The sequence below is a fragment of the Lepidochelys kempii genome, chromosome 4 (assembly GCF_965140265.1).
Source record: "Lepidochelys kempii isolate rLepKem1 chromosome 4, rLepKem1.hap2, whole genome shotgun sequence".
In the NCBI taxonomy this organism is placed as follows: domain Eukaryota; kingdom Metazoa; phylum Chordata; order Testudines; family Cheloniidae; genus Lepidochelys; species Lepidochelys kempii.
In genome coordinates, this window is record NC_133259.1 from 22,988,673 (window position 1) to 23,013,198 (window position 24,526).

The 24,526-nt window shown below is 41.1% G+C and overlaps 1 protein-coding gene across 1 annotated transcript in view; it reads left to right on the plus strand.

Annotated features, from left to right (window-relative positions):
• GRID2 (glutamate ionotropic receptor delta type subunit 2) overlaps positions 1-24,526 on the plus strand; it is a 1,023,637-nt gene that overhangs the window by 926,902 nt on the left and 72,209 nt on the right. The window contains exon 14 of the mRNA XM_073340701.1: positions 4,345-4,511. Within this exon, the coding sequence (XP_073196802.1) occupies positions 4,345-4,511 (167 nt within the window). The remainder of the gene's footprint in view (positions 1-4,344; positions 4,512-24,526) is intronic.

The following is a 24,526-nucleotide window of genomic DNA, read 5'->3' on the forward strand; positions in this document are numbered from 1 at the left end:
GTCCAGGAAGTGGGGTGCAAGGTTTTGGGAAGTATTTTGGGGGGAAGGACGCGTCCAAACAGCTCTTCCCCAGTAACCAGTATTAGTTTGGTGGTGGTAGCGGCCAGTCCAAGGATAACGGGGGTAATATTTTGTACCTTGGGGAAGTTTTGACCTAAGCTGGTAAAGATAAGCTTAGGAGGTTTTTCATGCAGGTCCCCACATCTGTACCCTAGAGTTCAGAGTGGGGGAGGAACCTTGACAAACCTGAACAATGGTTCAGCATTTCTTGAACAATTCCAGTAGTAACTCATGAAAGAGTTCATTCTAGGGAAGTACTTTCACGGTTTATAGGCTGCAGCAAATAGAGGGTGACAGAATCAGATGCAGTTTAGAGATGACAGGTCTGTACTTTGTTGTATTTAACCGCTCATGGAGAACATAATCACATACATTTGAGCAAGTCTGACATTCCATCCAGTTGAGGAAAGTGGTGCACCAATGCATTGCAGGGGCACAAATTTAACATAACATAAATTATATCCTGAAAGTATGTAGGAGACTGAGGAGAATATGTGGGAAAGGAAAAGAAAGGCATTAAATAGGAGTAAGTTCCCTGGATGGTAAAAAGATGATAAGCAGAAGTAGGTGCCCTGCATGGTTGCAGTGCAATTTTCTTTGGATGCAGTACCCACAGTGGAGTAGTATAGATGGAACTGATAGCACCATGTGTTAAGTTTGGCTGACACTTCCCATTATAAATTCTTGTCTTCAGTTGTTTATAACTTGGACAAACTTTAACCATTTGGGATGATATTTTCCATGATGTGGTCTGCCTCGTGCTGAATGCTTTTTGGAAAAATTCAGCCAAAAACATGTCCACTATTTCCAAGAGCAAGGTTAGAGAAAAATGCATTGTTTTGCCGAAGGTCAAAAATTCCAATGACGTTTTCTTTGAAAAGCTGTATTCCCCCTATGCTTTGGAACAGGGACTTCAAAATTTGGTATGGAGGTGTTCTGTGTGTCAGGAATGTCTCTTTGGCCATCTCTGTGAAAACTTACCGAAATTTGCCAAGTTATAAGCCTTTAAAAAAATTACAGTTTGTATATGCTCAGTAGAGACTTGCTAGAGCTTTGCAGACTAAATTCCATAAAAATCCCATCTGCACTGGGCATGCTCCAGCCCAGGGCTGAGCAGGACTTTCCCTGCACTTTCAGCTCTGTGCTACCACAGGACAGGACAGGGCCAGGCACAAGAACTGAAAACAGCCTCTGCTGTTTGACCCAAGCAACTTGGAGGTAGGAGATGCCTAATACAAATTCAGAGGGGGCAAGAGGTGGCTTGTGCTGGGAGAGTAGATTGGGACAGTGGGGTGAGAGAGTGAAGTGGGAGACTGGGGAAAGGATATGGGGGCAGAGGTAGCAAGCTGCTAACTTCCCAAAAAAAAAACAACACACAGCTCCCACACACGATCCACAGGGAGCAGAGGGTAAAGGGATGGGGGATTTGGGATATGTGGGGGAGCTGAGGAAAGGAGTTGGGTGTGGAAGGGGATGGGGGTTGCAGTGGGGGAAGATCTGGGGTGCTGGGGGCCAGGATGGATGGTATGACAGAGGGGGAGTCACACAGCTTTGGGATTGGGGATACATGGAGGGGCCCAAGATGCAAGGCAGGACAGGGGGCATGGAAGACGGGGTGTCACCTGGCTGTGGGGCAGAGGATATATCAGGGAACCAGTACTTACTGGGGAATGTAACACCAACCACTATGTCCTGTCTCCTCTCCTGCAATGCTGGTTGGGTTTGGCTCCTCGCTTCAGGCATTGACCTGATGGCAGGGCTGGCCAGGCCAAATTGGTGAGAGTGGTATTGTGACTTGGTGCATGCGGTCACAGCACCACTTACTCAAATTTAACCAGGCTGGCCCCCTGCCATCGTGATGTAAGGCTGGGCCATATCTGAGTGGCACTGTGACCCCGTGCATCAGGTCGCAACTCCTGGAGCGGGGAGCTGAGCAAAGCCAGCTCTATGATCATTTGACACATTCTGGTGACCCAGTTTTGAATCATGATCCAAGTGGAGAAACTCTGCATTAGAGCAAAATCCCTTCCAGCTCCTGGAATGGGACCTAAAATTTCTGAGTTTCATCATTCTTCTGCTCAGCAAATATCTGTGAAACCCACTGGTAAAGTGCATGTCTCATCTTTCTCTAGCACTGACCCACATAGAGGATGACAACCTATTATTGGTGTCAGTTACTCTTTTAAGTCAAGTGGGAAAGGCCAGTACAGTGGATCTAAAGGCTCCAACCCTGCTAATGAACCATGTGGGTGTCAGTATGATGCCACATGATGGAATTTCTGGGACAGGGTTCAGTTTGCTTTTCTAAAAGCATAGGAGATTACACACAAAAAGAAGGCAACCTTATGTAGGGCATTTCCTAACTTTTTAGTGTTTGACTTTTTAACCTTAGTAATGATCTTTTAACATTGTGTGTGTGTGTAATTTAATATAGGAAGTTGATATACTGGTGGATAAGATGTGAGATGTATCCTCTCCTTACAGGAGTAATGCTTGTGTTTAGATGCTACGGCCTTCTTTACATTCCAAAATTGTACCGGCTTAATTTAAATCAGTGGGGTTTTTAACCATTTTAATTAAACAGGTGCAAACCCCCTTAGTTTGGATTAAATGAGAATTATTTCAGATTAATTAAATCTTTTCCTAATTTATTTAGGTAAACCAAAATAAACCTGGTATAAACCAAAATAAGAGTATCCACGCAGCTTTAAGTTCAACTGCTGCTACATTCTTGTGTAGGCAAGCCCTAAGATCAGTTCAAGATATGGACCCAGCTGAAGAGTATGTTCCTCTCTAGGTAGAGCTAATTCTATTTCACATGCCAGTGGCATTTACGTCTTGGACAAGCGGGCCACCTAGTATGAATAGTGCTGCTGCTGTGAGGAGTGATATGTCCTGGCGGATTAACAAAGATTTTGTGTCTGGATGGCAATTACAATTGCAGATTCAGTCACAATTGTGGTGATTCACATCTACGAGCCCAAGGGCTTCACACGGACAACAAAAGTGCATCAAGTAATGCCAGAAACACCAGGGCTAGTCAACAATACTTCCAAGAGCTCCATCACCCTGGATGATAAAATAATCTTCAGAAACACAATCATTTAATTGTTTGGCTAAAACAAGAAAGCTGAGCAAGAAAGCTATATTAACATAGCGGAAATCACTAGTAAAAGAGGCTGCATGAACTGCCCATGTAAGATTTGCCTAGCAGATTTGACAACCTAGCAGGGTGGGCAAGGCATCTCATTTTCCATTAGTATAACTTAAGGAAGAAATCTTTCCATCAGTGTGGTCTAAGTGGAGCTTTCTTTGGAATGGTATTGTAATATGCCAGTCGTGGTCCATCTTGACAATGAAACACACAGCTGCTACTGTGGTTTTTTTTAAATACAGGGGAAATATATCTGTAGAGCAATGCTTCCCTTTAAAAGAATCTTGTATTTAGGGTCACTGAAGCAATTTTCTATCTAGATACTTATCTGGTTCCAATCACCACAGCCTCTGAGCACCTCACAAATATTAATATATTTATTCTCATGGTATCCTTCTGAAGCAGGGAATTACTATTCCCATTTTACAGATATGGAATTTAGACAGAGATAAATAACCAGATTTTCAAAAATTCTCAGTACCCAGCAGCTCCCTTTGAGCACTTTTGAAAATCTGGCCACTCCATGTTGGTCCTAAATGAGAGTCGTGCTTTTCTGAAAATCTGTTACCAAGTGACATGTCCAAGGTCATACATGGAATCAGTGGCAGAACTGAGCATTGATGACAGATCTTCTCTGTCTCAATCCATTGCCTTCACCATAAAATTATCCTTTCACCAGGTCCAGAGGGTTGGTCACAAGTGTGAAGGGAGTAAAATAGGCACTGCATTGATTCTCTCTCACAAACACATCTACACTGTGTGAATTTAGCACAGGTGAAAGGTGCCCAGTTAATAGCCCTGGGGACTGAAGTCCTCCATTTGTACACTGAACCAGAAGAGTACAAACTTATCCCAAATTCTCCACCAGCATGCCTCATCTCTGAGGGCAAATTGTTTTCAGTTCACATTCAATTCCTAGCATGTCTGCTGCGTCTACAAACAAAAGAATCAACCAGCATCAGTTGTGGCAGTGGTTTTGGGGATATGGACACTTACCTGCTGGGAACTGGACTGAAACCTCAACATTTTTTTAACCAAACAGCCTTCAGATGGTAATGAGTTTTGGTCACAACTGCCTTGTTTTGGAGTTGACAAGCTGCAGCCTTAAGCTCTTCTTCTATTTGCTACAGGTGAAATATGGGAACTATGCCTTTGTGTGGGATGCAGCAGTACTGGAATACGTGGCCATCAATGACCCAGACTGCTCCTTTTACACAGTTGGGAACACTGTCGCAGACAGGGGATATGGAATTGCACTCCAGCATGGCAGCCCCTACAGAGATGTCTTCTCACAAAGGTAAGATTCTGGAGAGGATGGAATAGGGATTAAGGGCAGATATCTCTCAGCTGTGGAACCATTTCTAGTTGCATTTTCTTTGGGAGAAAAACTTCCTGATTTTCTAAATATGCATTCACTTACTTGTGAACGTACGTAAAAACAGGAAAATGTCCCACTTTGCAAAAAGAAAGGAATGAAAAAAGACACTGGAGTCACCTGGCCTTACATCATTGAACATGTCATTGAAGCAGGTAACTACCAATTGCATATTCTGGTATTTTATGCTGAAGTTGATTATTCATTCCTCTAGCAGTATCATTAAAATACTTAGTTTTGCTTTAGTTGCTCTCACCCCTCCTGAGAAACAACAGAGAGTTGAACTGAAATTTATTGGCAGCAAAAAAGATTTGTGGAACCTATATTATGTGGATAGCAGGGTCCCCCACTCAGTGCTCTTGAGAAGATGTCCCCTCCCCAAAAAAAGTTACAAGCCTTTTCTAAGGAGAGAAAATAGTGTAAGAAAGTTAGGAGGTATTTCCAAAGCTCACTCAACTTTTTGGAGCTGCAAAAGTGAGATCTTTAGTGAGATTTCTGGTACCTATTGCTTTTGGTCAGACCAGAAATACCAACAGAACTGTCTTTATTGTGCTTTCTCAGCATTCAGTATTAACTCAAAATTGCAGATGCATGTGAAATGGGAAAAAAACCCAACAATAACGAACAAACATACTTTTATAAACCACAGGAAAACTTTATTTTGTATCCAGTTTGAATTTTGGATGAAGGTCTGGGTGAATTATATGGTTCCTATTTATTCAAACCTTTTCTCCCAAACCTATTGCTAAGTATTTGTGCTTAAGGCAAATAACAGCATTTCACACTTGCTTTGTTGGAATTTCTTTTGTGTGGCTGTCATATTGGATATCCTTCCCTATGTCATATGAATATGTTTCATTCAGGCTTCTACCCCTTGTGTTCACTTTCTTTTAATAGTCAGACTATTCAGATACTGGCACAGATACCTGCAGAAAGCAAATGTCAGAGTTATAATATTGAATATTCACAGGACTGAATTTTAAATTCTCCTGTCCAAGTAATTGTGCCAGAATTGTGCTTGTGCATTCATCATCATAGGGAAAAGAGACAACCAGAAATAACGCTATGTGACTTATCTGACCAGTTACAACTAAGCAGCACAGTTTGATTTTTAAATATTTGCATTCACTTAATAGAGTATAATATTAAAAAAGATGGTTGTTGAATTATTTCAAGTAATACGTAAATTCAAGGAAATCGTTGTCTGCTCACAGATATTCTATGAGCAGAAAGGGACTAATATTCAGTGAATATATTATTGATTGGGAACTATTTGCCTGACTTGTGCTCTGAGATAAACTTGAACAAAAATCTAAAGTTTACAGAAGTGATGAAGAAGTTAAATGCATTGAGTTATATATCTGATTGTGTGTGTGTGTATGTATATGTGTGTATGTATATGTATGTGAGTGTATGTATATAAAACATTATAGGGAGTTGCTTGTCAAAAATATTGAAACTTTCCGTGAACATGACCAAGTAAGCTCAGCAGAAAATATCTAGGACTCGAGCATTGTTCACTTGATATACAGTACGCAAAATAAGCAAGGAAAAATCCTTCCTATAATCTTTCTAAGGAATTTTCCCAGCTATCTAAGCTCTTGAACAGATACACAGAGAGGGGAGAGTGATGTGATCAGGTGCCATTCAGGGTCTTAAGTCATCTTGTTCTGAGCATTATCCACATGAGTTTGATTTTTAAGAAATGGAAACAGAGAGAAGCTGGAGACCAAGGATGAAATCCTGGCCCCACTGAAGTCACTAGGAATTTTGCCCAGTCTTGTACATTAAGGTTTTGATACCCTCAGATCAGAGTGAGCTATATGTGCAAAATAGTAGTAGTATTTTCATTTTATTAAGAGTAACTATAATTTTGTTACTGATACAATAATAGCATCTGCAAGCAGGGATATGCTTGTAAGGCATATTAGTCCCCACGGTATTAGACATGATCACAACTAGAGTTAAGAAAAAAAAAATTCCCTTCCCCCTGAAACACACATTCTGAAACCTTCATATGCAATAGCCTCTCTAACTACTTTTTTTTTAACTAACAGGTTTAAAAAAAGCAAGAGTAACACCAAATACAAGATTTTCTTTCGAAATTCTGCAGATTTAAGCGTTTTGGGCTGAAAAAAATCTTTTGGCTTTCAGCACAGTGTAGAAATTGCAAATAGTAAATGAGAAAAGTAGTTCTGCTCTAAGTGGAATATCAAAATGTCTTCAAATAAGCTTTTTTTGTGGTATTATTTATTAAAAGGGTAAAAACTGGAAGCTTTAGAAAACGAAGCAATTGGTCTTTAAATCTATGTATAGACTTTGTTCTAAGCTGAAACAAAGATATGAACAGTTAGGTTTTTGAATATTTAATGAGACTGGTTTTTAGCTGTATTCACATGTGAAGGGAACCACTCAGGGTCTCAGATAGCCATGGTGACGACCATCTGTATAATTGTATCTCTGAAACCAGTTGATTCCACTCCATCTAGAATGCAGATACAACGTAATTGAATCAAAATAATAGTGAAATCCCTCTAGGAAAGATTTAAATAATGGACCTTTCAGCTTGTCTCAATGACTTCATAATCACTTGACAGATTTTGACAAATACACCTGTCCATGCCATTAGACAACAAATCGATGTGCTCAGGTAGGTTAGAATACCCCACCTCCATTTTTTTTTTTTTGCCATTAATAGATGACCACCTGTGCACGAGCAGCCCTGTGGGCAGCACACTCGAGTTCTTTTTTTAAAGTAATGACAGGAGCTTTAATACTGCAAACTACTGAATGCTACAGGAAAAGTTCCAAGAGGATGTGTCCCTTGGTTCAGTAGGAACTGTGTGCCGACATGCAACATGACACCTATTAAGAACTCTCTTCAATCCTGAGCCTTAAATCCTCCATTGTGCTCCTGGGAGGTATAAAAGTAATTGTAAATTCTGTCAGGATATGTCATAGAAGTCTATATTTCCCATGGCACTACAGCAATTGCTCAGTTCTGAGCATGTGGTGTCTATTGTAGGTCAAGAATAAGGCAACCGCAAAATGTTCTCATCTCATTCACTTCTCCACTACACCGCTACAGACTAGGGACCGAATGGCTAGGCAGCAGTTCTGCGGAAAAGGACCTAGGGGTGACAGTGGATGAGAAGCTGGATATGAGTCAGCAGTGTGCCCTTGTTGCCAAGAAGGCCAATGGCATTTTGGGATGTATAAGTAGGGCCATAGCGAGCAGATCGAGAGACGTGATCATTCCCCTCTATTCGACATTGGTGAGGCCTCATCTGGAGTACTGTATCCAGTTCTGGGCCCCACACTACAAGAAGGATGTGGATAAATTGGAGAGAGTCCAGCGAAGGGCAACAAAAATGATTAGGGGTCTGGAACACATGACTTATGAGGAGAGGCTGAGGGAGCTGGGATTGTTTAGCCTGCAGAAGAGAAGAATGAGGGGGGATTTGATAGCTGCTTTCAACTACCTGAAAGGGGGTTCCAAAGAGGATGGCTCTAGACTGTTCTCAATGGTAGCAGATGACAGAACGAGGAGTAATGGTCTCAAGTTGCAGAGGGGGAGGTTTAGATTGGATATTAGGAAAAACTTTTTCACTAAGAGGGTAGTGAAACACTGGAATGCGTTACCTAGGGAGGTGGTAGAATCTCCTTCCTTAGAGGTTTTTAAGGTCAGGCTTGACAAAGCCCTGGCTGGGATGATTTAACTGGGAATTGGTCCTGCTTCGAGCAGGGGGTTGGACTAGATGACCTTCAGGGGTCCCTTCCAACCCTGATATTCTATGATTCCACTTTTTCTTTTACACTCAGATTTTTCAGTTCTGTGTTAGGATCCAAATGATAGATGATGATCGAGAGAGAAAAGGTAAATTTTTTATAAGTTTCAGAGGCCAGTGGCCTGATTTTCACTGAGGTAATTGGGAGCTGTCAGTGCTCAATACCTCTGAAAATCAAGTGTTAGAGGGCTTTCCCTTCACCCCCTCCCCGGTTCTTGTCATGCAGACAGAAAGCAGAAGACCAAAAGACTGAATTACAGGCAACGGGATATTTGTTGGGGTTAGTTCCAAGCCAGCATATCCATAGCTCTACATGCCAGCAGAATCTGTTTTCCAATGATCCGTTCCCAGCTCTGACGCTGCAGAGCATTCCCTGTGTTCACATTCCCACCTCCTCCTCCTTCTCAAGGCTGATATATACCTGTAGTGCATCCCCTAGTCACACCCCTTTCAGCTTATGGTCATGTTCCGTTTTGGAGGGTCATGAGTCTGGGGTCTTCGTCCCACCTCTTCTGTATTCCATGGGAGGGATAAGGGGTGAGGTTGTGCTCTGGCCAAGGCCAGGCTTTTCTTTGGCTTCTAGTGTTTTTATGCCTCTCCCCCATCCCGCTCCTAACTAGTTGCTTGACCTTGGCTTAAGAGAAGAGCCAGGCAGCCTTCCAGTCTATGCTCATCATATATTACACTCCCACCATATCCTGTATCACTTTAGCTGTGCTCTGTTTCTTATCTCTTTCTCATTGTACTAACAAACCCATCTGGCTGGGCAGAAGCAACACACCGTGTCATTATCCTTTGTTCTTCACACATATAAGTAAGGATTTAAGAGTATCAAAAGTCAAACCCAAAATTCGATCTGAGGCTGACAAACAAGGCTAAATACTAACATCAAGCTGCAATTGTTTTGTATTTTTCATACACAATAAGCAACTATGTTCTTATTTGTTGAAACAACTTTACTTTGAGATGAAGGGAAACAATGTAAGAACAAAGGTAAAGTCACCATCAGAAAGCACAATGTGTCACTCCTCTGTAGCTTGCAGGGTCAGCTGTGTCTTGCAGAATGGCAGCTGCCTCAACAAACTTCTGGACACTTAAAGTTGTACACACAAAAAACAAGATCATAACAATTGTATGTATTATACTCATGACTTCAGAGGAGAAGTTCTTGGCACATGGAGCTTCAGTATTGCTACTTTGGAAACCTAACATTGCGCTTACCAGAAATGATGAAAAGTCATGATGACTTAGTGGATCAGAAGGTGAACCCAGTTCCCTTTTTTTTTTTTTTTTTTACAATGATAAACAAAAGAAATAGAGACTGGTAGTGATTTTCCTGGTGCCATCTTCAAAGCTTTGCTTCATGTACCTCATTCATCATGCTTTCAATAATCCAAATTTCAGATGCCTAGGAAAGAACCAGGCTTGTACATGCAGCATACTTTCTAGCACATCTGGTGTAGCTTTTGGCTGTGCTCAAAGCAGCCTGGCTCTCTCTTCTGTCATTTTTATCACTTCAGTAATCCCATGGGTCCCAGAAAGTCTCTGCCCTGTTTCGGGTAGAGATGTGTTATATAGGAAGCCTTTAAGATAAACTCCAGTTAAAGTCCCCACCTCTGAAAATGTCACCCTCTCTTCATGCTGCTCCAGCAGACCTCTGACTCTAGATGAAAAGGAGGGTTGCTATATTCTGTATACCTAGTCTCTGTGTCAGTGGATCTAGGCCAGTGGCCCAGGACTAAAAGTGGAACTATGAGAAGAGCTTATAGTCTCACCTCAATAAAATACCTTACCAGCAAAAAACTATCATTGTGCCCTTTACAACCCCACCTCAAGCAATCCATTCTCCTCCTCCCACCTCTCCACATAAGTATCCTCCTTCTCTTCCTTGCAGAGAACCTCTGACCCACAAGTCTACAATACAACCTTACAAGTTAAACCAATACTCCCCATAGTAGCTTATCACCAAAAATAATAACCTCCCCATAATAATGAATATGATGAAGACAGACCCTCGCTATCCTAGGAAGGTTTTGTCTCGCCACATCCCACCTCACTGTATGACCAAGGTGGAATGCCCCAGGGAGTTCTATGCTGTCTAGAAAGGAGTTGCCTTGCTTATTATCTGTCTGCACCTCCCCTGCTGCATGCAGCTGGTGATGGTGGTACAGCAAAGTATGCTTTCCTTACAGGGGTGTGATGGGGTGTTCACCCCACACTTGCCCTGAAGGGGTTAAAGGGGCCAATTAACAAGACAGGCCACAGCTGAGGGGTATTGGGTGGCTTCAGTAATCTCCTGACTGAATAATGAGGAAGCCCAGCTGAGGAGGAAGGGACTGGGCTGGGCATATAAAGACAGGAAGTTGTTAGCAGAGAGGGGGCTGCAGGGAAGTAGTCTGTAGCTGCTCCCTGAGTGACAGGGGGTGTGTTTGGGGGTTACAGAGCAAAGGTAACTCCCTTAGAGGAGGAAGTTTGGGGGCTGGCAAACCTGCAGAAGTGGGGGAGCCAGAAGGTTCGGGAAGGCTCAGGGAAGAGGCAGTAAGATCCAGAATGGAACAGACCATGGCTGCTGAAGAGAGGGTCTCTGAGCTGGAACCTGGATAAGAGGGTGGGTCCAGGTCCCCCTACTAGCCACTGGGGAAGTGGACCAGCTGGGCAGTGGATAGGAAGAGGGCCTGAGCCCATTTGTAAGAAGGTACTTTAATACCCTGGAAGGGAGGACACACATGACTCTGCCAGAGGGCTAAACCAGGAACACAGGGCATCTTGCCTCGCTGAGAGCCAGGAAGAGAAGGCAGAGCCTGTGGTGAGAGGTGGAAAGGAGGTGGTGAACCTGGAATCAGCTTCTGACCAGGAGGAGGTGCACTAGCGGTGAGCAGATTCCCTGACAAGGGGTTAGGAAACTAACTGTATTGGTTCTGCCTACACTGCCCCTTGTTCGATGGTACTGGTGCTTGCGGGGCTTAAATTAATAGCTACATAATAAAGCCTGAAATAAATTGAAACACAAATAGAAACACGGCTAAAAGTCTAATGCAGCTTTTTGCTTTATTATTAATTGGTGGGGGAGGGGTTAAAAGATTCTGATGCAGCTGAGCTGCAGATGGAGCACGATGAGACAGTCTTGGGGAAAGGCACTGGAGCTTTCTTAGTACAGTGTGCATTTCAGGGAAGCTGGTCACAGATAAATCAAAAAAAGGACACAGTTCAGTATGATTGGCAGTTTTAGTTCAATAGATGCCCCAGGCTAGAATGTCAGAGGGATTCTGCAGGTTGGAACTGAGGTGCAATGGAAGAGCCATGCCTGAAAGCTTTTACATCCCCTGCCTACACTGAGCATGGTCCAAGTTAGTGCAGTAATCCCTTGTCTTCATGATGAGCACTTCCTTCACAGTTATAAAAAGAAAAACTGGTTATGCAATGCAAATTGAATCCCCACTGATTGTGTAAGCTACTGCAAAGAAGCACTCTTTTCTGTATGTGTTAAAGTTGACAGTATACTTTACCCTCTGAACTATTTCTTACTAATCAGCCTTTTTTTTCTTTTTTGTTTGCCTTAAGCAACTGAGTTTTGACATGTAAAGGGCCAAATTTTGCCCTCAAATGTACATGCAGTTCCCATGGCAGTGAAAATAATGTATACTATATTGCATTCCTCACATTATAATGTTATACTGGCAGTATTTATATATCCCTCACTTAAAAGTGCTCAGTTGTAAGTTCAAAAAACAGTAAAACTGAAATATATTCCAGCATGTTGCTACCCTCGGTGATCTTTTCTCGTTTTGTATTTCTAACGAGTACAGAGGTTGGATTTCGGGTAGCTTAGAACCAAACTTTCCTGTAACAGACAGGCAGTGTTAGTTTGAAACTGTCAGCCTTGTTAATATACGTTGATGCTGATGGGAGCAGGGTAATGAGGGTTCTGCCAACTCAGTGAAGCAGATGAGCAGGATGTCAGAGAGATGGGAGTTGCTCTTTGGGAGGGGGGGTAGAAAGGATCTGGAATATGGACTGAGCAGTCCTGAAGAAGGAACTTAAGGAGCAGGCAAATCAGGGGAGAAAGCTTGAGCTAAACTTGTTTAATTGTTAAACCCTGTTCATAGGATGAAATCCAGAAAGGTGGGGGTGGAGGGTTGAGGTTTTTTTAGTTGCGGTAGCATGGGAATCTTCTGTTCAACAAATTGAGGGAGATTTTCAAATAGCATAAGCCTTATAATGTATTTTTAGTCGCTGCTTTCTCTTCCTTAGTTCTTGCTTGCAACATATATGGCCTGTTTAAAGGAGGAAATGAAGTGTATTAGAGCTGGTTTTAAACGCATTTTAAAACCAGTTCAGGCTAATGCAGTTTATCTGGCCAATGTGGATGGGATGTTAGCTGTACTTTTAAGCCCCTATTAGTGGTGTTTAGAAAGGCCATTTTTATTTGCAAAAATTAATGAAAACAATATACAATAATTTATGAGATTTTGCTGGACAATAGAACCATTCTTAAGTGAATTTTTCATTCAAGAACGGTCATAATTTCTAGCAAAAACGCTTAACTGTCTTTTGCAGGCTTTCTTGCAAAATCAGATCATTTTTTGAACAAATGAAAGGCTATGTGAAAAACCTCTAATTGGTAGGCTTTCATATCTTACTTCCTGTGGAGGCCCTGATAGTGTGGTCAGATTTGTCCAGACAGACCTTTGCTCTCACAATTTCAGTGGGGCTCAGTGAAGGTGTGAGGACCTGCTCTTGTGGATCAGTTTGCAGGATTTGTGACTCCTACTCTGTACCATGGTTTTAATACACTATTTTAGTGCCAGACAAGCCATGTTAGCCCAAACTGGTAAACCAAGGCGTTAGTCCCATTTGTGTTGACTCTGATGCCTTTTATAAAAACTGAGCGATTTTTCCACTCCCATATTTTGTTCTTGAACATGACTTAGTTCTGCTTCATGACTAAGTGCAGGCACACACACAAAAGGATACAGCCAAGCAAAACTTTACTCACTGCTTTATTCATAAAACACTTTGCAGAGTGCCTTTAGTAATTTGCCATTGTAACTACTTGCACATAGAGCTTTCACTGCAATCCTTTGACACTGTACTTAGTTCATACTTGGACTGCTCAGCTAAAAATTCCATTTGTATGCATTTATTCTGCTTCACGTATTATGTTATCAGTCACTTTCAATATTTCAAAGTCACAGCAGTCTTTTTCTGACACACATTTCTCAGAATGAACTGCATTGATTGCTGTTATTACAGGCTGCAGTTCCTAAGTAAGGGGAATGGCTTATATAGAACCAGAATATTGAAATTGCTTGATAAAACAATAGATAAAGCCACATAAATGAATATAAATGGACACTTTAAATGGACAGCAAAGAAATCCAAGTTTATAAAGCCAGCATCTGAAATTCAAAACTCATGAAGAGAAATGTAGTTAATTTTTTTAAGTAGCTATCCAGTGTACTGGAAATCACTCTGCCCCATTGCATATCAGCTAGCTCGTGAGGTATTTCTTTCAAAGGCTTTCTGATAATCAGGCACTTTAAAAGGTTCTTCTAATGGATACCATCATTGGAAAGAATTTTGGTGATCAGCACACTAGGCCTGACCAGATAAGCACTTAACATTATGCTTAACTTTAAGTTCCAGGGACCCTGAGTAGGGAGGCACGTAAGCAGGTGCCTATTCAGGTGATTAAAGTTGGACATGTGCTTAAGTACTGTCCTGGATGGGACCAGAGAGCTAGAGGAGAGCTCAATTCTGTACCTTGCAGAATTGAGCCATGAGGAAGCATACCGGTTTAGGCAGAAAACAGTCCCTTTTCTTTTATTGTCATTAGTGTTGTCATTTTATAGTTGTTGCTGTTTTCAATTAAAAAACTGTGAATGAGCAAACTGCACAGCAGAAAGGAAAATATGCCACTTAAAACTGAAATAAATCATAATGCTATTATAAATTACTACACATCAGGGTGCACCCCACAAATCACAAATGTTTGATTTGGAAACAAATATGAAAAGGCAAAACAGCGTTAGTGTCTGCAAGTTCACAGAAGTGACTACCAAGTGTCACTAAGTACTGCCTTGGTGTCTGTAACAATGTCTAACACCTACCAGAACTAATCAGAAAGATATGCTGATGTGTGTATAATTCACAAAATCTCTATTAAGACGTAGTGTGAACCATAAAAGCAAGAAAAGTCACAGTTAAGAATTAAACCCCCTAAACCTGAGAACCCAAGAGAAAGGCAGCTGAATAGTAACCAAAGTGTTTTGCACCCTTGTGAGTAAGTATTAGAGGTTCCCTCCTCAGCTGTGAACATCTTGGCTTTTCTTGAGTCTAACTCCTCTAGCTGTTTTGCATGTGGTAAGTATTCCTGGGAGAGTAACTGGACTTTTAGTGGGGGCCAGCTGCAGGACAGGGCCCAAAGTTGGCTGTGTTATTTTTTAATATTATGCTAATTTTCTTGTTAGGGGATTTTAGTTAATTGGTGATGGATCTGCAGCTTAAGGAATTGTTTCAGATTTTCACTGGTTAAACTGACAGTGGAATTTAATCCTATAAATACATATTTGACATTAGTTAGATTTAGGCATCAAGATTAAGGTCCCCATGAGACAGGGACTTTATATTTTATTGCATATAAAGTGCCTATAGTAATTTATAAGATATAATTGTCATTCATCAGTGCACAATATAAAAATATAGTGTAGGTATTTATAGTAATTACATCAAAGATTTACTCATGGTGAAATTCTGCTCTCAGTTACACCAGTGGAAAGTTGGAGTAACTCTATTATTATTTGTAGAAGCGGCTAGAGGTCTCCAGCAAGATCAGGTCCCCTAGATGCTGTATGCACACATACAAAGAAGCAATCCTTGTCCAAATTAGCTTACAATCTAAATAGAGAAGACAAAGGAATAATAATATTGTTGTCATTTCCATTTTCTAGATCAGGGAACAGAGGCACAGAGAGATTAAGTAATGTGTGCCAGAGCCAGGGATTGAATCCAGAGCTTGAGCCCTGTGTTTTTTTGCAAATGCAAAATAACATGAAATAAAATGTACAAACAACTTGTAAAACTTACCCTGCAGCAGCTCCTTGTGACACCTCTCCCAGGAAACTGGGCCTGGCCGCCTGCTGCTGAAGGCATTGTGACCTAACACACAGAGTCACAGTGCTCCTCTGCTTTAGCCTGGCCACCCCTCCATCATTATGGGGATGGCCAGGTCAAATCTGAGTGAGTGGCACTGTGACCCCATGCACCAGGTTGCCATGCCACTCTCTCAAATTTGGACCCCTTTGTCATGATGGAGGGGGGTGGCTGGGCCAAATGTGAGTGGTTCTGCAACCCCATTCATGAGGTCACAAAGGTGGGTGGAGGCGGGGGAGGTGCCTATGGGACGGGAGTCACCACTGCTGGGTGAGTTTAGGAAGGGCTCACTCTGGGGCAGGGCCTGACACAATCCCTCAGGACTTTCCACAATAAAATGAAATAAAAGTAATTACCTTACCTTAGACCCTAGTCCATCCCATGCTTTGCTGCACATTGGGCTACCCACATTTGCCATCCTTGTCTGTCAACTGCCCTTCTCCCCAGATCTTCCCATTTCATGCTGAGGTGCTTGTTGTCATTCAGAGCTATTTGTTTCCATGTTTTTCACAGTCTACCTCTCTTTCTTCTTGCGTTTTCTGGCTTCCATTCAAGGGCAGTATTTGGTAAGCGTTCTTTTTCCATTCTCAGCACGTATCCCAGCCACTGATGTCATCTTTTGTAGATGATTTGTGAGAGGGTGCCTTGTCCAGTCATTTTTCTGACTTCTTCATTCATCTTCCTATCTCTATATGTTATTCCCAGTATTCTCCTCAGACATTTGTGATGAAATGCATCCAGTTTTTGCATATCTTTCTTGGTAAGTTGCCATGTCTCATTGGTATATGTTGTCATGGTGATAACAATTGCTTTGTACACATTCAGTTTTGTCTTGAGGAAGATGTTTTTGGGTCTTCCAAATGCAGTATTTGCCTTCCTGATTCTTCTTCTTATTTCCTTGGAACTAGGACCATCTTGGCTGATGATATTTCCAAGATATTGTCCACCTTCTCCAGTTTCTCTTCTTCAGCTTTGATTTCTGTCCCTGTAGTCCCCATTAACATGACTTTACATTTCTTTGCATTGTATCTCAAACTTATCTTCTCCATTCTTCTTTTACTTGGTTTGTGCATTTTTGTAGTCTGTTGGCATCTTCATTGATAAGAGTGATGTCGTCAGCAAAGTCTAGATCAAATAGCCTTGAATTGTTCCATTTTAGGCCATATGTATCACTGTCGCATTGTTTTAATCCATAGTCGATGACTAGCATAAACAAAAAAGGAGACAGGATGCACCCCTGCCTTACACCAGTCTTGATGCTAAATGGCTTACTCAATCCATTTTCCATTTTAATGCAGCATTTTGAGTTGGCGTAGAATGCCTTCATAATGTCAATTAATTTTGTTGGAATTCCACATTCCACAATTTTCCACATTGTTTCTCTGTTTACACTATCGAATGCCTTTTGAAAGTCCACAAAATTGATGGCAAGACTCCCTTGGAATTCAATTGTGTTCTCAATAATCTGTCTCAGGGTGAAAATAGCATGTGTGCACTATCTCCCTTGTCTAAATCCAGATTGTTGTTCACATAGGATGGTATCCATCTTTCCTTTCATTCTGTTCAGGAGGACTACTGTTAATATTTTTCCTGTGACAGATAGAAGCGTTACTCCCCTGCAATTTGAACAATTGTTTAGATCACCTTTCTTTGGTAACTTAATTATGATACCAAGGGTCCATTCTTCTGGCACTTTCTCCTCCATCCATATTTTGTTGCACAGAGAACAGAGGATTCATTCCACATCTTTGCCTCCATATTTAAGCATCTCAGGATGAATTCTGTCCAAACCAGGAGCCTTGTTGTTTTTCAGCTTCTGCAATGCTTTTTATACTACTTTGATTTTTACCACAGATACATCTATATCTAGGTCTAATGGTTTATCATTGTTAAATTCCAGTCTTGTAACTGATTCTGGCTGGTTTAGAACTTCTATTTTTCTTGCTCTGCCTGTGTTTTCAAAATGTCTCCTTGTTTCCATTTCACTGAGACACTTCTGAATTTTGATCCATATCCTGTTAACTGTTTCAGGATTGGGTAGACTGTTCTTATATCATTTCTTTCCCCTGCTTCTTCAGCTTCACTAGCCTTACTTTCTATCCAATTTCACTTTTCTTTTTCTGCATTGTTTCTTTACTGCTTTGTCAAGGTTTCTGTAGGTTTTTGTTTCTTCAGTCACATGTTGTAGTACTAAATCAATACAAAAATTAAAGAATTTCATGGTTCTCTACCCAGGTCCCTTGAGTCATAATCCCAGGCCATCATTCCTCTCAATTACATCAATAATAAATGTTCATACTATGTATATGTATGTACATACAGTCCACCTATCAAATATTGGGCCCAACCCTATAGTCTCATGGAAGTAGAGTGCCCATTGTCTTCAATGGGAGTTTTGTCTGATTAAAGTTTGAAGAATTGAGGACATGTTTTGTAAAAACTGGGATAACTTCTTGTATACATAGAAGAAAATATATGAACAAAACATGGATAAAAGTCAAACTAAGTGCAAACTATTATTATTCTTTACAGTCCTCCTAAATGAAAAAATGTCCACAATGTTCACTTTTTAAAAAAAATAAACCTGCTCTCAGTTATATTTCAAATGAAATCATTTCTGCTTGAATGTAAGGGGTTTTAACAGAACTGACAGATCTTTAACTTGAAGTAGAAATACTACTGATGTATATAAATACATTGCTGGGCTGGTAGCAGTGGCATGTTTTATATTCTTTGCTCACTCCAATGTATAGATCTGAAGTTTAAGTAGACAGCTTTCTTTGTAAAAGTAGTAAAATAACAATAATAGCACTCCCATAGCAATGTTCATCCAGAGATCTTCAACTGCTTTACACATGAGGGTGCCGTTACTCCATTTTACAGATGGGGAAACTGAGGCAAGGAGATGAAGTGACATGCCCACAGTCACCCATCAGGTCAGTGACAGACCCAGATGTCCTGACTCCAAATCTAATGCCCTCTCCACTACAGTGAATTTCTTGTTCCCACTCTTAATCCAAACTTATTGGATCAATTTTTCACTCTGTTCTGAGGCCAATTTCCAAAGGTGCAAGAAATTTGCTTTAAAATGGGTATGAGTTAAGGACCGTTCTCTCCTTTAACTTCTGTATTACAGTATTGTGTGTGCTACAATAGGTGGGTGAGATTAAGGGAGACGTCTGCAGGCAGAGTGTGAAATTACTGCAGATACAGTCTAGACCTGTCCTCAACAGAGTTTTCAATGGGAGTTTCAGTTCCTTTCCTTTTACTTGTTGAAACTTAGTTACCTAATTATCATCAGAGCTGAATGTCATAGACAGTTCTTAAATGGCAAAATTGATGACAATGTATGGGGTTTTTACTCTTTCTTACTGTGACTTAAATGGAAGGTTTGATAATGACTTTACTGTTGTTAATTTGTGGCTTATTTACATAGGTATCCTTAGGAAAACACAACACAAATTGGTCCCTGGAAAATTATTTCGCTATCAAAATGGTATAGCCATGTTCCTTTTGGTACACCAGAAGCCAAGCTGTTATTGACTGTGCTACATTTTAAAATTAATTCAACACATTTGGTTGTTCAAGTACAAGCTTTCTCATTCTCAAACATATTTCAGTACACGCTTCTGTCTCTTTCCTTGAATATAAAAATAAAAGCGTAATCTCTAGTCCCCTTCATCATGTAGCCAAAGATAAGCACTTTTCTAAAATGTTGAAATATACAAGCCCTTAGACTGCTGGTATGAAGATAGCCAGCCCTTTACATTTTGAATTATCACAGTATTAAATCTCAGTGATTGTGTGTATTATCTTTGTAAATAGCATGACATCCTTATTCACCAGCAGAAATGCTGCTGATCTGGCCTGCTGTATTGGTTTTGATAAAGATCACAGTTGGTTTCTATCTTGAGGTGAGCTTTTTTTTTTTTTAAGTTCCATTTGTAGTGTTCCCAGGTGAGTGAACTGATGAAAACTTGCATGTTTTCTCCTGTCTGATGACTTATTGCCACCAGATATAGTACACCAGCATTATTGCTGATATATCCATCATTAAGGCAAACTAATGTGCTCTTTCACAGGCTTCTTCTAGAAGTTTTGGAATAGCCTTCCAAGGGAAGCAGTGTGGGCAAAAGACCTATCTGACTTGAAGATTAAACTCGATAAGTTTACGGAGGAAATGGTTTGATGGGATAACATGATTTTGGCAATTAATTGATCTTTAAATATTCATGGTAAATCGGCCCAATGGCCTGTGATGGGATGTTAGATGGGGTGGGATCTGAGTTACTACAGAGAATTCTTTCCTGGGTGTCTGGCTGGTGAATCTTGCCCATATGCTCAGGGTTCAGCTGATCACCATATTTGGGGTAGGGAAGGAATTTTCCTCCAGGGCGGACTGGAAGAGGCCCTGGTGGTTTTTCACCTTCCTCTGTTGCCTGGGGCACGGGTCACTTGCTAGAGGATTCTCTACTCCTTGAAGTCTTTAAGCCATGATTTGAGGACTTCAATAGCTCAGACATAGGTGAGAGATTTATCGCAGGAATGGGTGGGTGAGATTCTGTGGCCTGCATTGTGCAGGAGGTCAGACTAGATGATCATAATGGTCCCTTCTGACCTTAATATCTATGAATCTATAAGGATCTTCCTTTATCACTAGTAACAATTCAAGTATTACATTTGCACAAGGAAAAAATCCCAGTGTCTCTTTTTTTTGGATGATCATACAGGTCCTTTTTTTTTTTTTTTTTTTTTTTTTTGGAGTAATTTCAGTTTTTTCACCCAGGCATCCAGCTCAGTCTGTGTTGTATTAGAAGGCTCTCACAGCAGAGCTCTGAAACATTCCTAGTAAGATATCAAACCAGGCAAGTTTGTACCAGGTTATGGGATTCAATACAAACTCTGGACGTGAGCCACCAAAAAAGGCTTGCTGAGATTTGCAGTTCTGGATTAACTGTGAATTTCAGCCAAGGTTTCATGTGAAATTGAGGTGATTTATGGTTGGATGAGGAAACTGTCCAAAAAGGAGGGGGTGTTGACTCAAAATTAGACACAACCTGAGTTTGTGATGAAATTTCACTTTGGATTTTTGTGTTTGTTTGAACCTAAAACTTAGTTGTACAAACTCTCATGAAAACAACTAGGGGTGGGAAGGAAGATTTGTACAAATTCTTATGAATCAAAATGTCTGAGTATATGTAGCTCTGGTCCTGTGTATCCCCAGCACTCTGTTCCATGATGCTACTGCTTTTAACCTAACTGGTAGGTCTCAAAATGTAACTGTTAATTCCTAGACAAAAAAAATTTTGTTAAGTTGGAGTTAAGGTGGACAGTAGGTATCAATTAACTTAATGGTGAAAAACAGGGATGTTATAACTACCCCAAATTATCCCCAACCAGGAAAGTCAGAATTAAGATTATGCTTAATGTAAATCCAAATATGTTAAGATAAGAAGTTCACAGTTAAAGCACCCAAACAACCTTAACTCTGCCCTGTAGTGATGCCATGCAGTAATGAAATGATTATAATAGAGACATTTTAAGGCTTTTTATCCTAGATTCTATTACACAATTTTTTAAAGAAACATTTGATTTTTTTTCAGTTTTCCCTCTCCTGCTAGCAGTGCATCTTACCTACATCTGAAGGTTAATGTGATCCTTGGATATTGAAAGTCAATGGGAGTTGGGCACCTAACTCCCATTTATGCCTTTGAAAATATTCTCCTAGTTCTGGTAAATTCTTAAATTATTGGCTTGATGCCACATGGGTGAAATTCTAGCCTTTGTGATGCAGGAGTTCAGGCTAGCTAGTCACAACAGTCTCTGGCCTGAAAATCTTTTAAATCTGCTTTTAACCTCACATTCTCCTGCCTCTTCTGAACACCATGATCATGGTGCCTTTATGGGGAGGGTGCGGGTGGGGGGAGCGGGGTTGGACCAGGAGAGCTAGCATGTGATCTGTCTACTTTAAGTCCAGTCTGAATGCTGCTCCTTAAAGCCCAGCCAGAGCTAGTGCTCTTTCTTCAGAGAACCCCTGACTAGCCTGTTCAAGACCATTTAGATTACTCTGCAACACATCTTGAACACTCCAGCCATAAGCATGCATAGTTCCAGGTCACTTTTGACTCTCCAAGCTCATTCTCTCTCTGGTGGCTGTTCTACTTCATTAAATATTAAATTTAATGTTCCTAGCAGTAAATCTTCCCTGCTTTCAAGACCAACATCTATTGTCACAGCCATTATTATCATCTCCTCAGATGATTGCAACTTTGGTGTGTGGCAGAGGGTCCAGAGGATGATGGCTAGAAGAAAAAGTTGTAGTTCACGCAAGCAGACGGAATCAGTTATTCTTCTTAGCACTCGTAATGGAAGTATTTGAGACTGCATCGATTGGTGGATAATTTGTTTTTAGTTACTATCCATTATTGTTTTTGAACTTCCTCCAGTGCATAAGGAGTATTTCTGCTTTTATAGCCAAAGCTTTAAAATTAACAATATTACAAGAAACAACTCACCATACTTATCTTTCTTTAACTATGAAATCATTCTTCATATGGCTATAGTAATCCCGTTGTTATGTGTGTATTGTATTCTTCATAGTCTGTATGCTATTTAATGATTTTGTGAGGGAGAAAATTTTAGTATTCATAAAAGTTGCCAAATTGACTGCCCTGGAGGCTAAGGGTACCATTTTCAAAAATGACTAAACGGCCTAGGAGCTGAATTCCCATTTTCAAAAGTGATTTAAGATCTTAAAGCCCATTGACTTTCAGTGCTCCAATCTCTCTTTTGAAAGTGGAATTCAGTCTCCCATATCATTTAGTTGCTTTTCAAAATTTGACCCAGACATCCCCTGTTGAACCAAACAGCAGCTACAGCACAAGGAGCAGCAATGCAAGCCTCGCTCACGTTCCTCCCGCACTGAATGTGAGTGACCAGCACCGTGGCTTTGTCTACACTGATACTATCGCACTAGCACCTGTCTCACTTCAGTGTAGATAAGGCCTGTGGAGGAGGGGGTATTTCAGGGTATGTCTAGATACTGTTTTGGAGCCCACGGGAATAAGCCTCCCAGCCCAGGTCAACAGACAGGTTAGTGGGGCTTGGGCTAGCACTCTAAAAATAGCTTCACAGCCAGTGCTTTGAAGTTGTGGCTTGGGCTCTGAAGTCCCCTGCCCGCCCTAGGTGTCCGAGCCTGAGCTCCAGCCTGAGCCAAAACGACAAAGTGCTGTCTGTACAGCTTACACAAGTTTGTTGATTCAGGCTGGGAGTAGGGTGACCAGATGTCCCGATTTTATAGGGACAGTCATGATTTTTGGGTCTTTTTCTTATATAGGTTCCTATCCCCTACCCTCACCCCCCCCCCCCGCCCCGGCCAAACCCCCATCCCAATTTTTTACACTTGCTGTCTGGTCACCCTAGCTGGGAGGCTCACTCCCGCGGAGCCCAGAACACTGTGTAGGCATGCAGAGTGAGGGATGTCTGTTCAGTCTTTGGCCTCTTTGCTTATGTTACTCACATAGTTGGCATTTGTGGCCATGTGTTTTGTGATATGGAGGCAAAACGGAGACAACAAACTTATTTCACACAAGGCCACTGAACAGCCATGGGAAGGGTAACAACTAGCCCACTGCCTATGTGGGTTGCATTCAGACAGTAAACCTAGAAATGAAAGGCTTCATATCTCAGCCCTCGAGATCCTCCTCACTGGTGTTATCTTGCACACTGACGATTGGAGTTAAGGTATCTGTAAATGAACATCAGCTGACAGACAGTGCACAACATACAAAATAAGACATTACTCACAAAAGGGATTTAATTGCCAGCTTTTTCTTGAGAGCAATGACAGGGCAAATTCGCACAAAGAGATTATTAGGCACTACGACAATATCAATGTTAAAAATGTCACATGATAAAATACGTATCCTTTTGGGGCTTTTTCCTTTTTAAAAAAATGCACTGTAAGGAAGAGAGAGGGGTCAATTATGGACTGAGAAAGTCTATTCACATAAATTGAATCAAATTAATCTCTATTGAAGTTCGGAGAACCCCACGGAATTTTAAAGCCAAAGACACCTAATGATAGCAAGCATCTTCTGACGCTTCTCAGTATGAATTTCTGGTCCTTTTTGGCAATTTGACACAGAGCTGCTTTGAAATGTCTGATTGGGTTAAGATAGGGTTTGTGTAGGCGAAGGGAAGAGAGGAAGGTTGGTTGGTTATTGATTACCTTAAGTCTGTGCAAGAGATAACTGCTTCTGTGTCTGGCTTTCATAGTGGAGGGAACAGACGGGTCTCTGCATGAAAGCTGTCATATAGGTGTTTTCTGCTTTGCCTCAGAAATGCTCTGCAATGGGTCTGATTAAATCTCACAACCTGATCTTCTGAATGCAGCCAGAAGAGATGACAGGTGAAAGGACAACAGTTATTGCTATAGGTTTGGCAAGTAGTAAAGCCTTGTCTGTAAGGGATGCCATCGGTATTGGTCTCATGGGGCACATTCCTCAGCGCACTGCTCTTCTGTAATGAAACCCATTGAGAAAAAAATGGGTAATTAGTGGTCACTTCTGAGTCACAGCATGTGGAGACAGGTTGGTCTTGTCATACTTCAGCTGAGACCATTTACTTGATTGATAATGTGTATATGAAGTAGAGAGGATTCAAGGCTCAGGACACTGATTTATTTTAAGAACATGATGTGGGTGAGGAAGTAAAATGGGGATTTTCTTCTTACTGTGGCTCTTTGGACTTTTGTAGGGTTATTTCTCTTGAAATTGTGAATATAATGGTAGGCAAAGGGAACTGCATATGGTTCTCAGAAGCCACAGTGTTGGGAAATAACATCAGAACCTGGAAGATTTTATGGTGAAAGGAGACTGATAAGGAAGCCAACATGGAAGTAATATTTCAAGGATTCATTTTATATGGGGCATCAATACTTATTTTTATGGAGTTGGAGAGTAAGACCATGTCAGCATACATAACTAAGGTAACATT